This window comes from Crocodylus siamensis, chromosome 4 (assembly GCF_052110815.1).
Source record: "Crocodylus siamensis isolate JL-2025a chromosome 4, ASM5211081v1, whole genome shotgun sequence".
Lineage (NCBI taxonomy): Eukaryota > Metazoa > Chordata > Crocodylia > Crocodylidae > Crocodylus > Crocodylus siamensis.
Window position 1 is genome coordinate 111,478,664 of NC_143398.1, and position 24,072 is coordinate 111,502,735.

Consider the following 24,072-nt stretch of genomic DNA (forward strand, 5'->3'; position numbering starts at 1 on the left):
CAAACCTTTTTATATAGACCCATGTGTGTCTGTCCTGAAAAAAAATGTTTTTTATCTTACTGTACTGTTGATATGTGAAAGACTGAATCATGACAATGAGGTTATAAGATACTTTACAAAGGGGAACTTGCTCTCCCAACAGAGCAAACTTTTTCTGCCTACCCTAAATTGTCTTAGTTTGGGGCTTTGGCAGGTTAAGTATTCCTGTGACATGTAAAGGTAATTTCTCAACCAAGCTGAGAGCTCCTCATTTGTATGTTGACAAACATGAGAGTTTGCACATAAATTAATACAGTGTTTCCAAGCCTTTTTTGCCATGGCACACTTAGCTGAATAAAAAAGCACCATGATACACCAGACATGGTGGCGGTGGATGGTAGCATGTGGCCATCTGGACACCAGTGGGGGGGCATGGCACACAGCCAGCTGGACACTGACAGGGCGGGGTAGTGCACAGCCAGCCGGACAGCATTTTGGGCTGGAGCTACACCCCCTGCCTGTCTGGAGCCACGCTCTCTGTCTGTGTCTGCAACAGCAGCAGGCGGGGCATGGCTCCAGCCCAAAATGCCATGGCACACCTGGACATGTCTGATGGCACACCTGGACATGTCTGATGGCACACCAGTGTGCCATGGCACACTGGTTGGGAAACGCTGAATTAATACACGCTGGGCATGCCTACACATGCTTCCGACTGAGCATTTGGTACTGCGCAGTCATTTAGTAGTTACTAAAGCAACTAAATACCTTGGGAACTGCCAGGTTTGACTGTATGATGTGGAGGAAACTTCTAGTAACTTCTACTTTTCCTTACCCCACACTAGAGAGATTGTTGGAGGGAGAAAGGGTTCCCCTAGTAATGAAAATGTAAACAGGCACAAGTTATTTTTGTAGCTGGGAAAATCATTTGGTTTTAAGGTTCATATCAGCAGCAGGAAGCTTGAAACTCAAATTTACTTCTTACCAAGTGTACGTTCTTCTTTATTCATGCATGTAGTAGCTTGTAAGGTATTTGAGGCATGCTGCATTGTTGACATTGTTCTTTTTGTTTTAAGTGAAATAAAGATCAACTTGAATTAGGTTCTTTTAAGAGAGGAAATAACATGGATTTAGTAACTAGTGGTATGAGATATTTTCCTTACCAGGGTGGGCCTGCTGCTTGTGATAATGGTTTTAGAATTCAAGTGTAGAGAAAGAAGTAGTCAGCCTTGTTAGTCTGAAGTCAGGCAGAAGGCAGGGCACAAAGGCATCTTAGAGACTGACTTGCTCAAAGAGGCACAAGCTTTCATTGGTGACAATTTACTTCATCAGATGCTATGAACTCAATGTGTGAGATCATTTGTCTTCTAGAAATTATCCTACATGTATTAATGGGATAAACTAGTTGACATGAAGGCAGGGAAATTGTTATTCTGTTTCAAATTTATGGTATTCATTTGTATTATAGTTCTTAAGATGAATAAATAAATTGCTGAGTAATAAATATATAAAAATGTAAGGCTATTGGAACATAATTTTTTGTTTACTCCAACAGAAGAGTGTGTTCAAGGATCAAATGGAACTGATGCTACAGAATCATGTATTTCCATTGTTCATGTCTAACCTGGGGTATCTTAGAGCTAGAGTAAGTTCACTGCTTTTATAGATGACAGTATTTGTCTTGATTCTTTCCTTTATAGGTTAATTTCTCTCTGAGTAATTAAGATTGAAATGTAGTCATTATTATTGCCCCCTTTGCAAAAATTCACTTCTAAGCACTAGTAGCAGTAGCTTTTTACCATTTTGATCTAAAATGATTTGCAGGTAGAAATGACTACCTGTAATTCCATAGTGTCCTATTTTCATTGACCGTTTAGCTCAGACTAGAAAACTTGAACATAGTTACACGGTAAGCTGTAGAGTTAGCTCATTCTGTGACTATTATTCAGCAGCAGATCTCTAGTTTGAGCTACTGGACAGAATTAAAAAAAGCAAACAAGTTTCAGAAGCAGTTAATTCCACTTTAAGAATAGACTTGACTTAATTGCTAAACCAGTGGTTCTCAAACCTTTTGGACTCCAGGCGCTTTATACTAGACTTGAGGCACCCCTCATTGGAGTCCAGGCACCCCTCAATAACTTTTATGAATTGTGGCACCTAATTTCAAAAATATTTTAGAGTGCTTACCTTCTGGGAGAGGGACCAGACAGTGGGGAAAGGAGATCCTCCAGGCAGGAACAAGCCAGTGCCTGCACTTACTTGGATATTTCTTCATGCCACCTTGTGTATTTCTCCATGTCTTGTTGTACCCTTCAAAGGATCTGGTGTCAACCCCAGGTGTCCTAGCTCCCTGGTTGAGAATCACTCTAAACTGAGCCTTTTGGTACCTGTATTAATCTATAATTTTTATGAATTTTCTTAAGTGTACATTCCATCACATAAAAAAGGAACTGAAAGGTTTCTCCAAACTGATAAAAGTTTAGTTGTTTATTATATGAACTGGGGGCAAAGGAGAAGGAACACTTTAGTGTGAAACCTACCAGTTGTATGTTATTATATGTATACTCTGCAAACATAAAAATGATTGAGTGACAAGAGCAAACCAATTAAGAGCTCTGTCTGTGATGTTTCAGTTGCCAGAACTGCAATAGCTCTGACTCATTTTCTTTTTGCCTGTAGTCCTGTTGGGTTCTTCGATCATTCAGTACTTTGAAATTCCACAATGAACTAAACCTGAGAAATGCAGTAGAGCTGGCAAAAAAGAGCCTAATTGATGATAAGGAAATGCCAGTCAAAGTAGAAGCGGCCATAGCGCTTCAAACACTAATAAGTAACCAGGAGCAAGGTATGTTACAATTGTTCATTCATGTATACACTGATTATTTTTCCCACATAGACAATATGTTGCTACAGTTTGCTTTAGGTATTTCTAAATACTTTTTGTGTCAAGAAAATTGAATTCAACACATTTCATTTATCAAACTAAATGATATTTATTTTTTTAAGTTTGAATTGAAACATCAGGTATGTTTGGGAAAGAATCCTTTGTCTGGTGTAGGGGTATGCTTCTCCCATGGAAGTAGAGCATTTTTGTGAACAGAATTATAAATGTGAGCTATAAAAGCAGACAAATTATTTAATTACTTTGAATCTAATAATTGCCATTGGTTCAGCTTTGTCAAGTAGTCTTTTACTTGAAAGAAATTATTTTAAACGTTTCTGCTTAATAGATCCGTAGGATACTAGATGATTTTGGGATAGACTGTGTATTTGTTTCAATGGATTGTTGTTTTTTCCTAATTTTGCTTATCGTTTTAGCCAAGGAGTATGTAAAGCCATATGTCAGACCTGTTATGCAGGAGCTGTTGCACATAGTTAGAGAGACAGAAAATGATGACCTTACTAACGTTATCCAGAAGATGATCTGTGAGTACAGTCAGGAGGTTGCTACCATCGCTGTTGACATGACACAACACCTGGTAAGAGACAAGTATAAAACAATATTGCAATCAGAGCTGCACAGGCCTACTGTATTTAAGAGATCTGCATTTTTTTTCCTGAAATTAAATTTGTTTAAGGGGATGCTGTCAGATTTAAAATAATGGGAAAATCCCACCTCTGTCATGTGTAATGCCATAGATTAGTGAAGATTCTTTAAAATCTAATTTAATTATCACAATTTTTTCTGTCTACCTTGTATTTCAACTCAGATGCTGAGTAATAGGCTTGTCATCTAGTTGGTCTCTTAGGGCACTTCTACACATGCTCTGAGTTCCGATCAGAAGACTCAGAGATTAATCGAGTCTGTTGGAGCGTTCTAATGAGAACGCTCCAGTGTGCTGCAGCGTCTCATGTATTCAGCATCCCTGTGTTTCATAATGGCAGTAGGGGTGCTTTAACTAAAGCTTGTCAAATGAGCTTTAGTTAAAGTGACTCTGTGTAATCAGTGTCCTGCCATTTTGATACACGAGATGCTATGGGAGTTTTAATTAGAGCAGCTTCCAAGAGCCACTCTAATTAAAATGCCACCTCTCTCCCCCCTACCCCAGAACATGTATATAGGTGCCCTTAGTTTTGTTCTAGTTTGTTCTGCTTGCTGTCTGTTCACGCACATAGGCTGAATATAGGGCAAGTAAATGCTTAGGTCCAAATACACAGTGGTTTCAAAGATAGTTAAAAAAAAATCTAACTTAAATCTATTTAAAAAAACAAACACTTTCCTAAAAAATATCAACCAATAATCTATTTTGTAAAATGTAACAAAACATAAATTGATAGGGGAGGGTTAAACTACATGATTTCTCTTTAAAACAGAGACAATGATTTCTCTTTAAAACATTATAAACTTAAAGTACTTTAGTACATAATATAACAGGAGCCTGTTATTTTTAACAATCCAGGGTATTTAATAGCTTTGATTATTTAACATTTCCTACTGCTTACCATAGTTAGCAATAACATAGGGGAAAGTATTTAAGTTTTCTAAACTTCCCTTGCAAAACTACCTAGCATACTTTTTAGTATTGATAGAGGTGATAGCGTTACTACAGGTACTTTAATAACCTGAAGGCACTGCAGCCTTTTCATAAGCTGTCAAAGGGTACTTCTGCTTGTTTTTATATATGGACAGTTGGAAATATTAGATGCCTCTAGAAGATCTGGCAGTCTACTTAAATTTTCTACTCATTTTTTCAGGCTGAGATATTTGGTAAGGTTCTTCAAAGTGAAGAATATGAGGAGGTGGAGGACAAAACAGTTATGGCCATGGGAATTTTACACACAATTGACACTATCCTAACAGTTGTGGAAGATCACAAAGAGGTGAGATTTTTCCCAGTTATGTATGAAATCTTTTTTCCCCACCTTTGAATCATCATAGCATGCTGTTTTATATATTAAATTGTTACACCTGAAATAAGCATGTATTAATTACAATCAAGTGATCCATTCTTAATAAACTTGAATTTAAAGCTCTGTGTAAAATGTAATTTCTCATTTGTGCCATACTCATCTGTAAGAGAGTATTGACATTTCTGAGCCAATAGCACTTTAGCCTTCGTTACACCAAATATAATTCTAGAATATTGTTGCAGACTGCTATAAAATCCTTTATAAAGCTGAATTCTTCTCTGCTAATAAGTCATAATTCTCATTAACTGCAGTAAGGTTAATTGTTGGCAATGATAAATCAGGCTTTCCTGCTTAACGCAACAGTTTTTTTGGATGGAATTGATAGGAATTGATTGCTGTGTTACATTAAACAGGACATGTTTAAACTTTGCGTATTCATGAGCCATATGCAGGAGGAACTTTCCTCCCTAATTTCATTACTCAGTACAGCACAGCTGAGTGTTGCCATCTGGTTTTTAGCAAGGCTCTACTTGTTTTTGATTTTATAACAGGTTGATCGAAGTAAGAAAGAGGTCAGTAACTTATCTGGTATTGAACAGTCTGTGATTCTTAGCTCAACTGGCACTATAGATAAAGGTGCATTGTCCTAATTTGTTCTGCTTCCTTGATTACAGTAAGATGTTTTCATCACAAGTATGAAGTAGGTATCTTTTTATGAGGGATATTCTTTTTTAAACAGTTAAATAGAAATACTTAAATATCTTGACAAAAAAAATCTAAAAAATACTTGTTTGTATGCTACAATTGCTCTAGAATTCAGAGTATGTTTAACACTTTACAAAAGATCTTTTCATTTTTTGAAAACCCCCCTCAGAAATTGATAGCTAAAACAGGTAAGCATGAGCTGTGATAACCTGAAACGGTATATTTTTATGGTTCAGAATTTACTTTAGTAGACAATTGTTTTAAATGTATTTTGTGAAAATGTAACAACTCGTTTTTCTGTTGTGCAAGGCACAACTAAAAATATCACACTTACTACCTTAGCTCTCATTGTACTTTTCCACAAAACTTGCCTAAATTTGTTTCTCACCAAATATACATTCTCTTTTACTTATGAACATATTAGCATGTAAGAATTGTTTGAGATTGAGAGTTTAGGACCATGAAGGAATGATCCCTTGTTGAATGACACTGTTAATGAAATAAAATGTTCAAGTTTGCTAGTTTTATTTAGACTTAAATAGATTTGTCTCTTGTGACTTGGTTCTACCCCTAAGTACAATCTTCCTGTGCAGTAACAAGGAATGCCCAATAAATTACCTACTCACAGTCAAACCTCACAGCAAAATCTTTGCTCCTCAACATCATTATTCAGTATTCTCTTATATCTGAAAATATTCTGTTGCACAGGGTGTTGCCCAGAGGCAGGAACATGGTGCAGCAATAACATCATCCTTTCTCAACAGCCCAGTGTCTGAGAGCAGGCATGCTCCTCCCATGTGCTGGAGTCTTAGCTGGTATATTGGCAGCAACCAATTGTTTGGAAATATTAAAATAATAACCCAATCTTAAAAATAAATAAGGATGATTTAGAGACAATCTGATTTTTCAAAGAATTGGATAATTATTCACAATCTAATGTTGTTTTTGTAACATTCTTATAATATTTAAACCAGCACTCAAAGTGAGATGGAAAATTTTCTTTAAGCAACTTCTCACTTAAGATGAATAATTCAAGTGGATAGATCAGGTTGTTTTGGTTCTGGATTTTTAAAATAATTGTCTTATATTTTTATTTCAGATAACTCAACAGCTGGAGAGCATATGCTTACAGATCATTGGCCTCGTTTTGCAGAAACACGTAATAGGTATCTTCAGAAACTGGCTTTGAACATGTATCCAGTTTGTTTATTTGACAGGAAAACTATCAGTGAAATATTCTTAAATCTAATATAGCAAGAAATGTAATGTTTTCTTGTCCAGTGCTCTCAGCCATACTTTGACTGAACTACTTCTCTTGGGACCAAAGGAAACATATTTTCAGTTCTGATTTATCTCTCTTCCTCTCCTTCTTTCATGTTCCTGAATTACTACAGTAAATTGTTAGCTAGCTAGTTTATTGAGCAGTAGAGGTCAAATGGAAGAATATGGAATTTATTTCTGTGTATAATTTTAACTTGACTGAAAATTTTAAAGGGCCATGACCTATGATTATATCTACTTTCCTACCAGCCCCTTACATTAAAAAGCTTCAAAGTTTTATGACAAAGCCATTAGATAAAAACAAAAGTTGAGAGAATGAAAGCAACATAACTTCCATTTTAACTTGAAATAAAATGGTTTGGAAGCAATTTCTTTAGTAAACTGATAATACATTTTTTTTCCCAGTGTATATAAGTAGTGAGAAACCAGTTGTTCTTTGCAATATGAGGCCTCTCCTTTGGAACATCTTTGTTCATTCTTTCTGCATATCACCTTACCTTTCTGAAGCTGTGTGACTCATATGTCTGAGAAAGTATTGTTTCTCCTCTCCAGAATTTTATGAAGAAATTCTCTCTCTGGCATACAGCTTGACATGCCAGATGATTTCCCTCCAGATGTGGCAGCTTTTAGGTGTGTTATATGAAGTTTTCCAGCAGGATTGTTTTGAGTACTTTGCAGGTATGACTGTTTACGAAATTTAATGTATTTTAACAATTTGGGAGTGCAGGCCCCAACCACTGCCTTCTGGAATCATTTCTGTTTAGTCTGAATGAATCTAAAGTGAACATGTGCTTGTGCCATGCTATAAACTTTAACATAGCACAGTAAGCTAACACGAGTATTCTTAGCTTGGGGAAACATGGCCAAATATGCCAGTCTTACTAGGTTATTGTAGTGTGTCTACCGTTCAAAGGAAATGTAAACATGCAGAGTTTCTCACAAAACTATAAGTGCATCAGTTAAAATGTAATTATGACCGTTTTAATTTTTTTTTGTCTCGGTGTTATAAGGCTGCCATTGTGGCAGTATACACAGACTTACGCAGAGTTGGTGGGGTTCCAGCTCTTCTCAAGAGTCTGCAGGAACAGATCCCATTGCAGGGTTAAGATCTGAATGGTTAAAAGGCTCTGGGGATGGTATTTTACATCATTTTTTATTTCTTTTTTTTAGATATGATGCCTCTCTTACACAATTATGTGACCATTGACACCGATACTTTACTGTCTAATCCAAAACATTTAGAAATAATTTACACTATGTGTAAAAAGGTAAGACTTGTATTTGTTATTGTGGTGCTCATCACTGATATTTAAAATCAGATGTTTAAAACAGAACAGTGACAGGCTTGTTAATTGGTGCCTGTTCTGTCTAAATTAAATTTAGTCTCATCTCAGTTCCTGTTGGAGCATCACAGCAAACCACTTCCGCAATCATAAATGGCACTCAGAGTGGGTTAAGGATTAAATTGATGAGAAAATTATATTTATTCTTTCAGCCTTGAAACATGGATTAATGATTGTACAAAAAACTTGCCATTTTGTTGCATAAATTGAACCTGTTTTTTTTTTTTAAATAGAACTTTACATTTTAAGACTGTTAATCTGTCACCAGAATTATATGGCCAAAAAAAATGCAATGTGGAAAACATCAAATATCAAAGAATTTCAAAGATGTTAGCTTCCAAAATAACATTTATCTCAAAATAGTAAAAACACCAAGACAACTGTAATGGAAAATTGACAAGAATTGGGCGCATCTACATGAGATGCTTACTGCGCATTGACCTAATAACACTGTACAGTAGCCTGTCATGGTAAAAACTGTGCAAAGTTGAAGTCACATTTTCAGTCACCCAGCACCTTTGTGCCGCTTAAGTGTGGTTTGTTACCTTTCCCCCTCAAAATACAGTATGTGTGTTGATATATATGTATATCTGCATTTATATTTCCATGACAGATTGTACTTGCTATAAGTGGACTGAATTGTCATCCTTCTTGTTAGGTATTAACTGGAGATGCAGGAGAAGATGCAGAATGTCATGCAGCCAAACTTTTAGAAGTAATTGTCCTTCAGTGCAAAGGGAGGGGTATTGACCAGGTAAAGTACTGCAAACAGCTTCTCTTCTCTTATAAATTTGTGATATTGTGTACATGTTTTGATAAAAGGCAGTCAAACAAAAGAGCTTGCTGGAAATAAAATGTAGGAATAAAGAACAAATGTAGGAAAGCAAATCTTCTAAATGGAATTGTACTCCTGCACAAAGGCTAGTGCAAAAATGTAAATCGGTTTGGAAGAATTTTTTAATTAGTTTTTGAGGAGGTGATAAAGGCATGGTGAAAAAGCAAGAAAACGAGATTAATGTGAAACAATGAAGGGCTAATGCCTTGTGTAGTGTTGTCATTTTCTGTTTTCTCCTGGTAGAATTTCTCATTCAGTGCTGAACAGATGGTGGCAATATTCTGATGTAATTGAGAATTTAATCATACAAATCAGATCACTGGAGTTGTTTCTCGCAGCAGTATGAACTCAATCTTTTTGAATATTAATAGTATATGTTTGATAGCTGTGTACATTGTGAAATGTATACCCTTACATTTGCAGTATGATGGGATTATGGAAGCTGTGAGAACTATCACAACAAATTTTCTAACTTTGTGAAGGACTTTTTAGGTGCTATTTGGAATAGTGTTTTTTTCACAATAAAGGCTAAAATCTGTTCTCTACTCCTATATAAAACTTAAGCCCTACAAAGCACTAGCAGATTTACCTGTTTGTGCCTGTGTGAAGGTCTCTTGACTTCAAAGGGTAATTCTGGAGTTAATTTAATTGAAAGTGATGGAGTGGCATTGTATAAATTTGGAGAAACTGAAGGGAAAATACATCCTTGAGAACTTTTTAAAGAGAAGTCTGAAAGGGTTAGAAGTCAGTTATATGACTTTGCATTATATTAAATGTGTGGCAGCAAAGTTATACGTGCAAGAGCTCTGTGTTTGTGTCAGTTAAAATGCTTGTAAAAAAAAAAAAAACCTTATCTGTCCAGATATTGATCTCTATTCCGTATTTAAGATGCAGTACAAGCTTACACTTTGAAATATTGCCTGTTTGTTTCATTATTCAGACATGCAAATGCGCACACTCTTGTATTTATTTGAATAAGGTTAATATTTCCTACTGAGGATTATGTATGTGCATAGTATAGTACACATACATTTTTGATTTGGTTAAAAATCAAGAAACTGTTTGAATCCTTTCTGAAAGCTTCTATATACACGAAAAGAAATTCTACCAAACTGTCCACAATATTCACTTTTTGTGCTAGTAGTCCTTTTATGCAGTCCCACATGTTAGTTGTTTTGGGGAAGTTGTATTAATGTAAAAACAGGAATATAAGATGTGTTTATAGCAAGGAATGTATATATCACACTGTCATGAGTTGCACAGTAACAGAATTTTAGACCCTCTTCTTTTCAGCAGTTCTGAGACTAATAAGTGCATTTAATCTGTTGTACAACCTGGTAGCATTTTAATGTTTTGTTTGTTTTCCTCTGCTAATTATGTTCCCAGTGCATCCCACTCTTTGTAGAAGCTGTACTAGAGCGGCTAACCCGAGGAGTTAAGACAAGTGAGCTTCGTACCATGTGTCTCCAGGTTGCCATAGCTGCTCTTTATTACAACCCTGACCTACTTCTGCACACATTAGAGAACATCAGATTTCCGCACAACCCTGAGCCTATCACTGCGCAGTTTATAAACCAATGGATGAACGACACTGATTGTTTTCTTGGGCAAGTATCTGGGGGGCGGGTTTCTTAAAAAGTCCTTGCTTACAATTTCTTGGAGGCTGACTTGCAAGGTTGTTTTGAGACCTGCGTTATGTAGATCCAAGAGATTAAATTCCCAAACTCAGTTTAAATAATAGTAATGCTGTAGGGGAGTTTAAAGTGACATGCATGTATTTAGCTTTTTCTTTTCTGTTGAGTTGTGTGCTAGCTTTCTGGAAGAGTGAGTGTTTAGTGGCATTAGACACTTATGTTACAGATGAACCATTATTAAAATGAACAGACAAGGGCCAGGGAACTATTCCATGTAAGTTTGCTTTGGTTTAACTTTGACAGACGGGGTAAGTACAGACACACAAAATTACCATACATCATCTGCTCTGTGATAAATCCCTGATTCCTGTTAACTCTCTTCAATTTAATCATTTTTCCATATCTTAAGGATGTTATCCTTCCCCAAGTTCCTGTATATTATAGACCATTTTCCTCTAAGAAAGATCCCATGATGTACTGAGAATAATTGCAGAAATATAGAGCTGTCCAACAGTATGTCAGACAAATGATTGGTTTTCTCCCTAATATATGAAGTGATTATACAATTTTTTTTCATTTCTAAATTTTTAAAAGCTCTATTTTAAAACTGCTCCATGTAGGTCTGTTTTTTCCTACATTAGCACCTATTCGGTCCCACCCCCCACAATCTTGCAAACTCTTTTCTCCTCCATCAGCTGCCTTCATAGGTTTGTGACATCAGCAATCTTGTATGCACTGGGGCATTGTTCTGTGCTCATTGGTTACCTGAAAAGTCAAGAATCTGAATTCCATTACATGCTGAAATGCCTCACATCCTTCCTTCCAGTCAGTTAGAACATTATATTTTAACAAGAAGCCAGTGTGCGTATCACCCTCCTTATGAAGACGGTAACATTTTCTTATTCTAGTAATTGCAGAAATCTAAAATCCGAGATTTCTTAAGGCTCTCATACTTACTTCCTCCAGTTTAGGAGCCCCTGCCTATTTGAGAACTCGGCAAAGCATCAATAGGCTTAATAGTCTCATAGGTGCCTAGTGACCCTTAACATGTAATCTATCTATGAAGACTGCCTTCTAGTAGCCATAATTCTAACTTAGAGGTCAGATGAATTCAGGTTATTTTGATTCGTTCACCTTACATGGTATTATACAGAAGTAAATTAATTTAGTCCTTTCCCTGAATTTCTACCCAGGATTTTAGCAGAATTTCTTTTGAATCAGCCTGTTCAACTCCTAGAATTCTTTCTCAGTCCTGATACTTAAATTATGATTTGATGCTAATGATGTAATTATCATATTACCTTTCCAGGACAAGTCCTTTCAGGAATTTTCCTGTACTAGTGATACTTGCAGATAGGGTAAGGGTTAGATAATCCTATCTTTTAGATAGGGTCTAAAGGATAATCATTTAGATGGACTTTGAGAAGACCAACTGTATGAGGTCCTGTCAAGCATTATTCAGGTTAGATCCACAGAGTTCAGGAAGCTTTTGTTGCTTCCTTAAAAATCATCTCTGGCCCTGGGCAAACATAAGATTTCAAATATTTCAAACCCCTTCTGGCACTACAAACAGCGAATATATGAATGTTCTTGACTGAAGAAACACTTATAAAATGGCCAAAGTGCTTCAGAAATGATAATCCTAAAAAACCTCTTTAAAGCACTACCTTTTGAAGTGCTTCTTGAGATGTCTGTACGCTCCTTGGACCATATCAGGGGGGATGCTCGGTCCTCCAGGACAGTGTGATGAATAGCCAATGGGTGCTCTCCTGTGCACTTGGGTGTCCTTGATGAGCTTTGGAGAATGGAGGCCACAAGAGGAATGCAGGGATTCTCCAGAGGGGACAGGCAGCAGGGGTCCGTCATAGGCACATGCCTATGAGGCGCTGAATTTGAAGCATTCCAGATTCGAGGGGAGCTTGGAGCACTTTAATCTGTCCGTGGCCTCTGTTTCTGAAATTTGCAGCACAGCTATGTGATGATCGGACCACACATTCACTAAATGTTCGTCTTTGGACACCCATTTTGGTAGAGTTGCCCTCAATAACACTGGGGTAGATGGATTAGAATGCATCATGAGGTTTGTATGAATGTGAGATATTACCCCTATATTACCATATTTTCCTGAATCAAGATGTCTTTGAATTTAAGATCCGCCCCCGCCCCAAATAAATAAATAAATAAAAATTATTATATTCTATTAGGCTTGGCAAGCCGGTCAGTTGACGGGTCAAATATTGTCAATTCACTGCATATTTTTTGACCAGTCAAAGGTTATAGCAATTTTACAAGAAAATTACAATTTTGTAGTTTTTTTAACACATTTTTAATGGAAAATTTCATAGTTTCATAGTTGGTAGGGTCAGAAGGGACCTGAGCAGATCATCAAGTCCGACCCCTGCCATGACAGGAAAGAGTAATAGGGTCAAACAACCCCAGCAAGGTGATTGTCTAGCCTTGTGTTAAAGACCCACAGGGTAGGAGCCAGCACCAGTTTGCTTGGAAGTTGGTTCCAGATCCTAGCCGCCCTGACAGTGAAGTAGTGTCTCCTGATGTCTAATCTGAATTTACCCTCTGCCAGCTTGTGACCAATATTCCTAGTAACTCCTGGTAGTGCTCGGGGGAACAGGGACTCCTCCAATGCCTGCTGGTCCCCTCTGACTACTTTGTAACAGGCCACTAGATCCCCCCTCAGTCTTCTCTTGTGGAGACTGAACAGGTTCAGGTCCCATAGCCTCTCCTCATAGGGCCTGCCCTGCTGCCCCCGATCATGCGAGTGGCCCTCCTCTGGACCCTCTCCATGTTGTCCACATCCCTCTTAAAATGCAGCGCCCAGAACTGGATGCAGTATTCCAGCTGTGGCCTGATCAGTGTCACGTAGAGGGGGTGGATCACCTCCTTGAACTTGCTTGAGATGCATTTGTGGATGCATGACAAGGTATGGTTGGCCTTCCTGACCACGTTCCCGCACTGTCGACCCATGTTCTTCTGGGCATCAATGATGACTCCAAGATCCTTGTCTGCCTCTGCACTGACAAGAAGGGAGTTCCCCAGCCTGTAGGTATGCTGCTGGTTCTTCCTCCCCAGGTGCGTCACCTTGCACTTCTCAGTGTTGAATCCCATCCTATTCTCATCCACCCAGCCCTTTAACATGTCTAGGTCCAATTGTAGCCTGTGCCTTCCTTCTAGTGTGCCCACATCCCCCACATCTTAGTGTCATCAGCAAATTTGAACAGTGTGCTTTTTACCCCCTCGTCCAAGTCACTGACAAAGATATTGAACAGTGTGGGCCCGAGGACCGAGCCCTGGGGAACCCCACTGCCCACGTCCTTCCAGGTTGAAAATGACTAGTCCACCACCACTCTCTGGGTATGGCCCTCCAGCCAGTTGGTGACCTTTTTGACTGTGTAGGTGTCAACACCACAGTCCCCCAGTTTTTTAATGAGAATGGGGTGAGAGACAGTGTCAAAGGCCTTCCAGAAGTCCAGAAAGACTATGTCCATTGCTACCCCTGCATCTAAGGATTTGGTGACCTGGTCGTAGAAGGCCACTGGGTTGGTCTGACAGGACCTGCCTCTATTGAACCCGTGTTGGTTGCCCCTAAACATAATCTCCCCCGCTGGCCCCTCATGGACCTGTGCCAGAATAATTTTCTCAAAAAGCTTACCCAGGATCACGATAAGACTAACTGGCCTGTAGTTTCCCAGGTCCTCCTTCCTCCCCTTTTTGAAGACAGGAACTGCATTGGCCCTCTTCCAGTCCTCTGGCACCACCCCAGAGCACCACGAGTGCTCGTAAAGCTGTGCCGGGGTCCCGCAATGACCTCAGCTAATTCCCTCAGCACTCTGGGGTGCAGATTGTCTGGACCAGCTGATTTAACTATGTCCAGTCCCTTCAGAAGTTCCCTGACTAGATCCTCACTGACCCTTGGCCTAGGTGTGCCTCCCCTAGGGCCTGAGGGGGGCCTAGTGGAGGGGGGCGGATCGGGTCCCTGCTCAGGAAAATGAAGGCAAAGAAGTCATTAAATAGGTTAGCTTTGTCATCTGGTGTGATGACCAAATTTCCCAGCGTGTCCTGCAGGGGCCCCACATTACCCAGAACCTTCTTTTTGCCCCCTATGTATTTAAAAAAGGACTTCTTCTTGTCCTTGATCCGGGAAGCTAGTTCCAGTTCCATCTCCGCCTTGCCTTCCTGACTGCCCCCCTGCATCCCCGAGCAACTGCAGTATAATCCTCCCTGGTGATGGCCCCTCCCTTCCATTGGGTGTGTCTCCCTTTTAGCTAGGAGATGTTCCCGGATGCTTTTGGTGAGCCATGGGGGCTTGTGTGCCCTCCTGCCCCCTTTGATACGTGTTGGGATTACCTCCCTTTGGGCTTGGAGGATTGTCTCCTTAAGGAGCAACTGCTCTTCTTGGACACCTGGCTCCCCTCCCCTCCGGGACCTCAGTGCTTCCCCGACTATTCTCCTTAGCTCGTTGAAGTCCGCCCTTCTGAAATCTAGGGCTGCTGCCTTGCTGCAGGCCTTTGCCCCCTTGAGCTGGATGGTGATTTCCAGCAGGCGATGATCGCTGTCGCCCAGATGGTCGAGTACCTGCAGCCCCCTCACCAGGTCACCACCCGTGGCCAGCACTAGGTCCAACAAGGCCTCCCCCCTGGTGGGGCTGTGCACTTTCTGGGTTAGATGGAGGTCCTGCATTTGGGCTAGGAACGTATGTGAGCAGTCAGACCTGGCTGACTGCTCTTCCCAGCCGATGTCTGGAAAGTTCAGGTCACCCATGATGACCAACCATGTCCTTTGACCTAACTACCTCTATGAGCTGACTTAAGAATTCCTGGTCTAGCTCCTCCCCTTGGTTGGGTGGTCTGTAGTAGACCCCCACCGTTAAGCCTCTTTCCCCTCAACTGCCTTGTGTTCGAACCCAGAGCACTTCCGTGTGCCCCTCCTCTGACTCAGTGCTACTCAATGAGGATGTGTATTCCTCCTTAATGTAGAGCACCACACCCCCACCTTTCCTCCCTGTCCTGTCCCTCCTGTACAGCCTATAGCCCTTGATATTCACCGCCCAGTCTTGCGTTGGGTCCCACCACATTTCAGTGATCCCCACTATGTCTGGGTTGGTGTCAGCTAGCAGGAGGGTAAATTCCTCCTGCTTGTTTCCATGCTACGAGCGTTTGTGTAGAGGCATTTGAGGCCTCCTGAGGATGTGTGCACTGGCCCCCTAATCACAGCATTGCCCTGGCCATTGTTGCTTACCTGTGTATATGTTCTGCTCGTTGGTCTAGGCTGGGCTGTACTTGTGGGTACTGCTTGGTTTGGCGGTCCAAGGCTTCCCCCGCCCTCATCTTCCCCTTCCCCCGATGAGCCTAGTTTAAAGCCCACCGGAGGAGATCCGCCAACCTATAAGAGAACACACACTTACCTTTAGGGGAAAGGTGGAGCCCATCCCACCCGAGCATGTCTCTCGTCGTGATGTGCAGGTTGTTGTCAAAGAAGCCAAAGCCCGCCTGAAGATACCATTCCCGAAGCCGCCAGTTGGTCTCTGCAGTGCATGTCGCATCCCTTCTTCCATGTCTGCTCGCTAGTAGGACAGAAGAGAATGGGGAATTTATGCTCTTCCTGTGTATTATTTGAACCCACTGGCAATTTTTTACAATTTTTGACCAATTGTATGACCAGTGAAATACCCAACCCTAAGTTCTATACATGGAAAATTAGTGGAAGATTATCTGAAATTCATTCCCTGCACTGCTGTGGAGGGGAAAACAGAAACAAGGGTAAGGGGCTAGACCCCTGTCCCTCATCTCCCCAATTCTGTGCCTGTCCTCCCTGATGCCTACTTCTCTTTGTCTGTACCTACTCCCAGTTCCCTACCTCCGACACCCCCTGCTACCCTCTGTAGCCTACCCCTCATTCTTTGCCTCCCCACCCCCATCTTCCCCACTTCAGCCTGCCCTCACCCTCTGCCTCCCTAGTCCCTGTCTGTCTCCCCCCTGCCCCCCCATGTCTGACCCCTGCTGCCTGTCCCGCCCCCCTAATGTTTCTGCCTTCCCTCACCTTCTGCTACGGCTCTGCTCTTCCAAGGCAGTCAGCAGCAACGTGGCCCTGGCCTAGCCAGGGAGAAACAGCAGCAGCTCCAGACCTGGTTGGGGTTGGAGGTACCAAGCAGAGGGTAAAGGGGTTGGGGGCATGGGATGAGCATGTAGACATAGACATGGGGCAGACAGGCTGCAGGTCCACCCCTACCCCCACAGTGTCCCTTACACTCCTTCCAGTACTGAGCCTCCTCCCCCACCAGATGAGCCATTCTGGCCTAGGGCAAGAAGACTCAGCTCCAGGTTCAGCTCTGAGTCTGGAGCCAAAGCTGGAAGTGAACCAGTGCCTGCCCCATGCAGGTACTTGAATCCCAAGATGAGCCTTTTCCCGCCCCCCATATGCTGACTGGGGACAAAAACTATCTTGGATTTGAGTAGATACGATATAGGCTTGAGTGTGTAAATAATTATAGTTTTACTACCTTGTATTCATTTGGATTGAAAGCTGTATTCGAGAATGATGTAAGATTGAGCAAGGGCTTGGGGCTGAGAGAACCTGTAGAACGGTTTGTGTTGCATTATGTCGCCTTTTCCTTGATGCCCTGAAATTTGAATGAGACATTTCTGTAGGACCAGGGTTTACTCTGACATTAAAGATTCTTCTATAGACTCTACAGTGAAAAGGAAGGCAAGCTCGTTTTGAAAATGATCATTAAATAAGTGAATTCTCCATGGGCTGAATAGGAAGGTTTAGTTGTTGATTAAGAAGTTAGTGTCATGTGAAATCCTAGTTTTACTGAAGTCAGTGCTAAAATTCCAGTTGAATTTTTCAAAAGAAACTATGTTTAATCCATCCATAATACTTTAAATATGAATACTCTGTATTTCTTTAGCATAAGTTCTGCTATAAGAAACCAGAGCTGGTTTCACCTCTGTAGCCTGAAGGAAATGGCTAGTTATCTACAGCTCAGAAAGAAAATGAATTGGTGTGACTGAAACCATCTTCTTCCTTAGCACAAAGGGACACATCTGACTAGTACAGGAAAAGCTTAGTGATTTTCTTTTGAATTACCTGGTACTCAGTTTAAAGTAGAAAAGATCCTTAAGCTCTTTTTGTCTGTTACTAGATCAAGTGTTTTTGCTACAGACGGACTTGCTGATAAGGAAGACCACACACAGCTTGTTAAAAGCGATAGTGTGTTGTGCTGATGTGAAGATAAGAGTTTCTGTCTTCACTGGTTTGGCCTGAGTGCTGTTGAAGCAGCAAGCAGAGTACATGAATAGTAAGGAAGACTGTTTCATGTAGCCAAGCAACCAATTCAGGGTCAACAGTCACAAACACTGGAGGAAATTGTGTTCAGGTTCCCTCACGCAAAAGGCAAGTTTGTTAAAATGAGGTGGTCTCTTCAGGGGAAAATGGCAGAAGCCTGGACCATCCTTCCATACCTACTATAAACCGGCTTGTTTGGTTTTTTTCAGTTTTTCTGGCCCTTTTGGTATTACCTTAGCATAGCAGAGTACCGAACTTTAAATTTAAGCAACATGCCAATTGTCTGTGCAGACAGGAGACAGAAAGACCTCTTCCTCTGGCCCCAAGGTCACTAAAGGTGTGAACATTGATGTCTCTATTATCCTTCTGAGCCCACCAAAAAGACAATAGATTTCAAGAGCATGCAGCTATTCTTGCAGCTACTTGTTTAAACGCTTGAGAGCAGAAGCCATTGGTATTTGGGAAATCATCTGGACTCCTAATAATAAATCCATTGCAAATGGCAGTACTTGAGTCCTCTCGGCAGTATTTGAGTCCTGTATTCTCATTTGCTGTCCAGAAAGAAGGAAAGACACTATTTACTATAGTTTGTATGCATCTTTGTTTGTTTTCTGTCTTGCATTTTAAAATTGACATTGTATGACTTTAAAGCATTAAAGCATGTTATAAAATACAGTGCAACATGACAGTTACTGCTTTGGTGCACCGATACTAAAATTAACAGAAGAAATTCCCTTGCCCATACAGAAATATAGCTAGAAGGGACTTGGGGAGGTTATCTGGTCCAGTCTTTCAAGAAACATCCCTCTCTAAATGATCTTAGACATAGGTTTGTCTAACCTGTACTTAATTTACATGCACTATCTGCGCTTTTTAATCTAATGAGCTGGGGCTTTGCAAATATGACGGCTTGCAACATTCTGAATGTTATAAAGGGTATGGTGGTAAATGTGTGCTAGTGATGGGTGAACTGAGGTGCTGAGTGGCCAGATGACTTTTTCTGGTTACAAGTTGGAAATAAACCCCAGGAGTCCAGCTGTCTTCTTAATGTCACCTCTAGCCTGCATTCCTTTTTTTTTTTTTTTTTGAGATGAAAATTCTAAAAGTTAGAAGCTAGAGGACACTCTTCACCTTTCTTTTCAGCTTAGTAAATTTCTCAAGGATGATAATGAAGGGAAATGACCAAACCCAAAAAGGCAAAACACATAACTTGATATGCTGGTTGACTTTGCTTTCTATTGGATAGGCTAGTGTGGTCATAATACAGTGCTTGCTCTCTTTAAATAGTTTATTGCTATTTACTACCACTCAGAGAATGGAACTGCTTCACTAAGCCCTAATAGGACTAGCAAAGTAAGAAACATAATAAAATCCCCAGTTTTGTGTAAGCACTTAATGTATCATATCTCTGCAAATTCCATAACTACGTGTATTGTTTGATGCCTATTATAACTTAATACCATGGCATGTTACAGCTTTGATGGAATATGAAATTGAATCTTTTTTAATGGTGGGTAAAATGCTTGTTCACCTGTAAGATGAATTGCACCATTGGTTCAAATGCATATCTAGTTTCCCCGGACTTCACACACATCCTTCCATTTTTTCAAAAAAACCTGTAATGCTAGCAAAAGTTTCTGCCAAAGTCATGGATGATCGCCACTTTCTACCTGCTGAAAATAATTTTAGGATGATCATGCAGCTAACAGGAGCTATTCAGTATTACCACTGATTTGTTTCTCTGATCTCATTGGGTTTTGTAATATCGTTCAGCTTCATGGCACAAATTTATTTTAGCCATTCTTATGGACTGTTAATAAAGTCAGACCTTATGGCACTCCATTGACAGCATTTCCTAAATCAGTATCTTGCTGTCTATTGTTGTTCTTTGTTTAATAGTCTTTTTTTATCAGTTTTCAGTCTCCATGTGACACTTCTTATCTAACCAATTCACATTAGTTTTCTAGTTCTGTTTAATGATGATGATTTATATTGTGTGTTTTATTAAAAGGCAGATAAGTTACATTGTCATTAAAACATATTTATCTAGCATTACATTTCTTTGTGTTCAGAAATAGTATTCAATGGCTGTAAGAAGGTGGCCAGGGCTTGAGAGGTGGGCACCCAATTTTACTAGATAGGGAAATTATGTATTTTGGAACTGTAGATTAATACATAGGAACATAGACATGTTAGGGACCTTCTGGGTCATTGAATCCAGTTCCTTTCTGTTGCAGGCAACCATGTCTTATACTCCATTTTGTAAACTTATCAAGCTCCATCTTAAAAGTGGTTAGATGTTTTGCCTGCACTGTTGGAAGGCTGCTTTAACCCTGCTGTTCTGAGAATTAAAAACCTTCTAATTTCCAGCCTAAAATGATTCGTGGCCAGTTCATACTCATTTTTTCTCTTCGTCTGTAGCTTAAGCCCAGGGTGCTCAACACCTGGCCTGCAGGTCAGATCCAGCCCCTGGATCATGGGGAGCCTTGCAGACCACGACCTTGTGTGCTTGATCAGGCACGCAGGGTTATATGGGCTCAATCTGGGCATATGGGGACAGCACAGGGCACTAGGGCCTGACCCCAGTATGCAGGGACCAGCTGAGGCTGTGTGGGGTCCAGTCCTGGTGTGTGGGGCCTGATTAAGCCTGTAGACCAGCCCCACAGCATGCAAAACATTGAGCACCACTGGCTTAAATAGGTCTAAGCTGTACAGTCCAGTACTGCTTCTCTTATCTGTATATCCGTATTAAGGCCATCTGTTTTCTTATATTTTATATTTTCATATTTTAGACTCCATGACAGGAAGATGTGTATAATAGGCCTGAGCATCCTAATGGAGTTGCAAAACCGGCCCCCTGCAGTAGATGCTGTGGCTGCTCAGATTGTTCCTTCAATCCTTCTCTTATTTCTGGGATTAAAGCAAGTGTGCGCATCACGCGAGGTCACAGTACCTGAAGAGCATGCTAAAGATGAAAAGCACATTGCAGAAGACAATGGTAAAATCTCTCCTTTTCACATAGTGTATTTTGTCTGGATTTAATTTAAAGGGCATGTGAAATTGCCATTCATTGTAAGCCTTTAGCTAGTCTCCTGGATTATCTATGGCTTGGTTTCCTGGATGTATCCTCTTTTGAATTGATCCGTACTCCTAATGTTAATGCCAAAGCCTTTTCTGAATATATATGTGCAACTTTCCAGAAAGAGCAGTATTATTTTCAAAATAAAAGTTGCAGAACTAGGGGACCTGCTTTGTACACCGGTATGCAAGAGAGACCTAGCTTTTCACTCGCAGGCCAGCAGGAATTTGGTAGTGCTATAGTAACAATATTCTTGGTCCCTGGAAAGAAACAGTTCCCAGTAGCCTCCTCTTCAGCTGTTTAAAGAGTAAGGTTAATGGACTCGGAAGGGATCTCTAAGGAGTCCTTCCTCCCAGATGGAGGCTGGCACAAGCAGTGAATAGATTGGCAAGGCAGAGATTGAGATAACCAGGGATACTAGGATGGGGAAACATGAAACTGAGAGAATTTGCTCCTGAGGAAGATTAACATGACAGATATTTGTGGATATGTGTAATTTGCTATACCTAGCTCCTCAGGTTAGGAAGGGTTACACTGAATTGTATTTAGACAGTAACCACTGCAGACATGATTGTGCTGCAGTTGAGCTGCCTCCTTTTATTGCAGCTCAGGAATTCAGTATGGTAACTACATAGTTGTTTTTGCTGGCTGTGTGCTCCTAACCGCTGTGCTTTGTAATTTGCCTTCCAAATCATTCTCCCCATTGCCAACACAACATATTTTGTCCAGCTGACAAAAGAGAAACATGCTTTCAGCTTCAGTTATGTCTAAAAATGTTATCTTAAGTCAGTTAGCAATATTTGGAATCATAGTGCAGGACATGGTAGTCCTGAGTTATGCACTTAAATTAACTATTTAAAACCCTACAACACTCCTCTCAAGCTTGAGAATGATACAGATGAATATCCATTTTTTTCATAAGCACTATTAAATACATACATTCTTGTGGATATAATGGTCTCATATGGTGAACCAGTAAAGCGGCTCTTTTGAGTTAATTATTTTGTAAAATCCTTGCTTATGTTCATATAACATTTTTAGGTTATCAAAACTGAGTGAATGTGCAATTAAAGAAGCACTGTGAAGGTTAGGTAATAAATTTGATGGGCATTTTTTTCTCTCTCTACCTGATATCTGTTTATAAAATCCATGTGAATCTTTATTTACTGTATTTACTAAACAGTAAAATGACAGTTAAATACAATTTTATTAATATCAAAAAGGAAACCTGTTAAAAGTCTCAAGTTCCTGAACACTCTCATAGGCACAAAATAATTCTCTTATAAGAACAGTTTTTAGGTTTCAGAATTCTCAGGCATTATTAGTAAAAAAGGTAACTTTAAAATTGTATAAAATACCATGCAGAACCTCTTTGTCCAGTTTTTCTTTTCTCTCTTTTAAGTATGGCCCCTTCAGACATATTTTGTTTCTTAATGTTTATGTAATTCATGTAAGCATTATTTTAAAAAACCCAACACATTAACCTATTTACAGAAGAGATCCCAAGTGATGAAGAGGAGACCAATGAAGTGGGCCAGGCAATGCAGGAGAATCATGGAGGAGGTGGTGGCGGAGGAGGGGATGAAGCTGATGATGAGGATGACGATGACGATTGGGATGAAGATGCATTAGAAGAGACTGCTCTAGAAGGATTCAGTACCCCTCTTGACCTTGAGAATGGCGTAGATGAATATCAGTTTTTTACACAAGCACTATTAAGTATGTACATTCCAACTCTACTATCATAAACCAGTATAGAGGCATCTTTGTGTTAAACATTTTGTAAAAGCCTTACTTACGTTAATGTAACGTCTTAGATTACCCAGACTGAAAATAACTGATGAGCTTGTTTGCATGTTTTCTTCATCATTTAAGCTGTCATTCCTATTTGAATGTCCCTTAGCTTAGATATCTGAAAAATAATCAGACTTTCTGCTAGTCAGCTTTGCTTTCTAACTCTCTTTTTCTAATGTAACCCTGGAGTCTTTGGGTAGTGAATACTGAGGGGAACGTTCAGTGATCTGTAGACATCCAACTAAAGTTCTAAGTGAAAATGAGACTGTCATGTTTTCTCTCACAACTTTGGAAAAAAATGTAAGTGAATGGCCCTAATCTATTTAAAAATGTGCTTTAAGTAGAGTATAGCTGGATGCTTCAGTCAGTACCCTAAGAAAACAGTGTTTCTCCTTTGCCTAAGTTCTAAAACTACAGTAATTTTTAATTTTGAAAAGAGTCTCTTAAATGAAATACTTGCATTCTCACCATAGAATTGTACTGGACTATGAATATTGGACACAGATTGAAGCGCATTAATTTCTTATTGCAGGAAAGCACGTGCTTAATAAAGAGCTCCTCAGACTTGACCCCTCTGAGAAACAAACCACCTTCATTTATGTTGTAAGAAGCTGACAGGGATGTTAACCTGTGTTGAGACACGGGTCCTTTTTTAACATGCAAAGCATGTGTACACATGCCGCTATGGTCTTGTTACTGCGCCATTTTTTAGTATTCCCTTTTGAAAGTACTAAAGGTTAGTACTTCCTCATGCACGGTTATTTTTAAGCACTACTTCACCATAGCGATACATTATAATAGGGGGGAGTGCGTCACTACTGAAACATAGCTGTGGCATCACAGGTTTTGCCTGTGGATGCTACATCATCGTAGTCATGTAGATGCACCCACAGTTATCTTTATTTATGATTTTCTTCTTCCTGTCTCTCTCTTCTTATGTTCTTCTGAAGTGTAGGCTGGTAATTAGGCCTGTGCGAATAGGAAAGTATTCAATTCAGATTTGGATTCAGCTGATTCAGAGGACAGTGATTCAATTTGGTGATTTGAATCACTGTTCCCATTCGATTCAGCCAAATCAGAATCAGAGATTCGGCACTGATTCTGAGGTTCGTATCTGCTGGGGAGAGGCAGGCACAGCTGGGCAGTTGCAGGTTCTCCTGTGGCTCCTCCAGCTGTGCCTGCCTCTGCCTGGGTGGGGGGAACCGCAAGAGAAGCCCCCTTGACTGCCCTGCCTGGTCCCATCCCCTGCCCAGCCCAGCTACCCAGCAC

The 24,072-nt window shown here is 40.2% G+C and overlaps 1 protein-coding gene across 1 annotated transcript in view; it reads left to right on the top strand.

Annotated features, from left to right (window-relative positions):
- Window positions 1-24,072, top strand: part of IPO8 (importin 8) — a 73,295-nt gene that overhangs the window by 43,962 nt on the left and 5,261 nt on the right. The window contains exons 13-23 of the mRNA XM_090043365.1: window positions 1,535-1,624; window positions 2,659-2,824; window positions 3,298-3,458; window positions 4,675-4,800; window positions 6,635-6,701; window positions 7,369-7,494; window positions 7,987-8,084; window positions 8,818-8,913; window positions 10,381-10,601; window positions 20,723-20,928; window positions 22,504-22,728. Of these exons, the coding sequence (XP_089899491.1) occupies window positions 1,535-1,624; window positions 2,659-2,824; window positions 3,298-3,458; window positions 4,675-4,800; window positions 6,635-6,701; window positions 7,369-7,494; window positions 7,987-8,084; window positions 8,818-8,913; window positions 10,381-10,601; window positions 20,723-20,928; window positions 22,504-22,728 (1,582 nt within the window). The remainder of the gene's footprint in view (window positions 1-1,534; window positions 1,625-2,658; window positions 2,825-3,297; window positions 3,459-4,674; window positions 4,801-6,634; window positions 6,702-7,368; window positions 7,495-7,986; window positions 8,085-8,817; window positions 8,914-10,380; window positions 10,602-20,722; window positions 20,929-22,503; window positions 22,729-24,072) is intronic.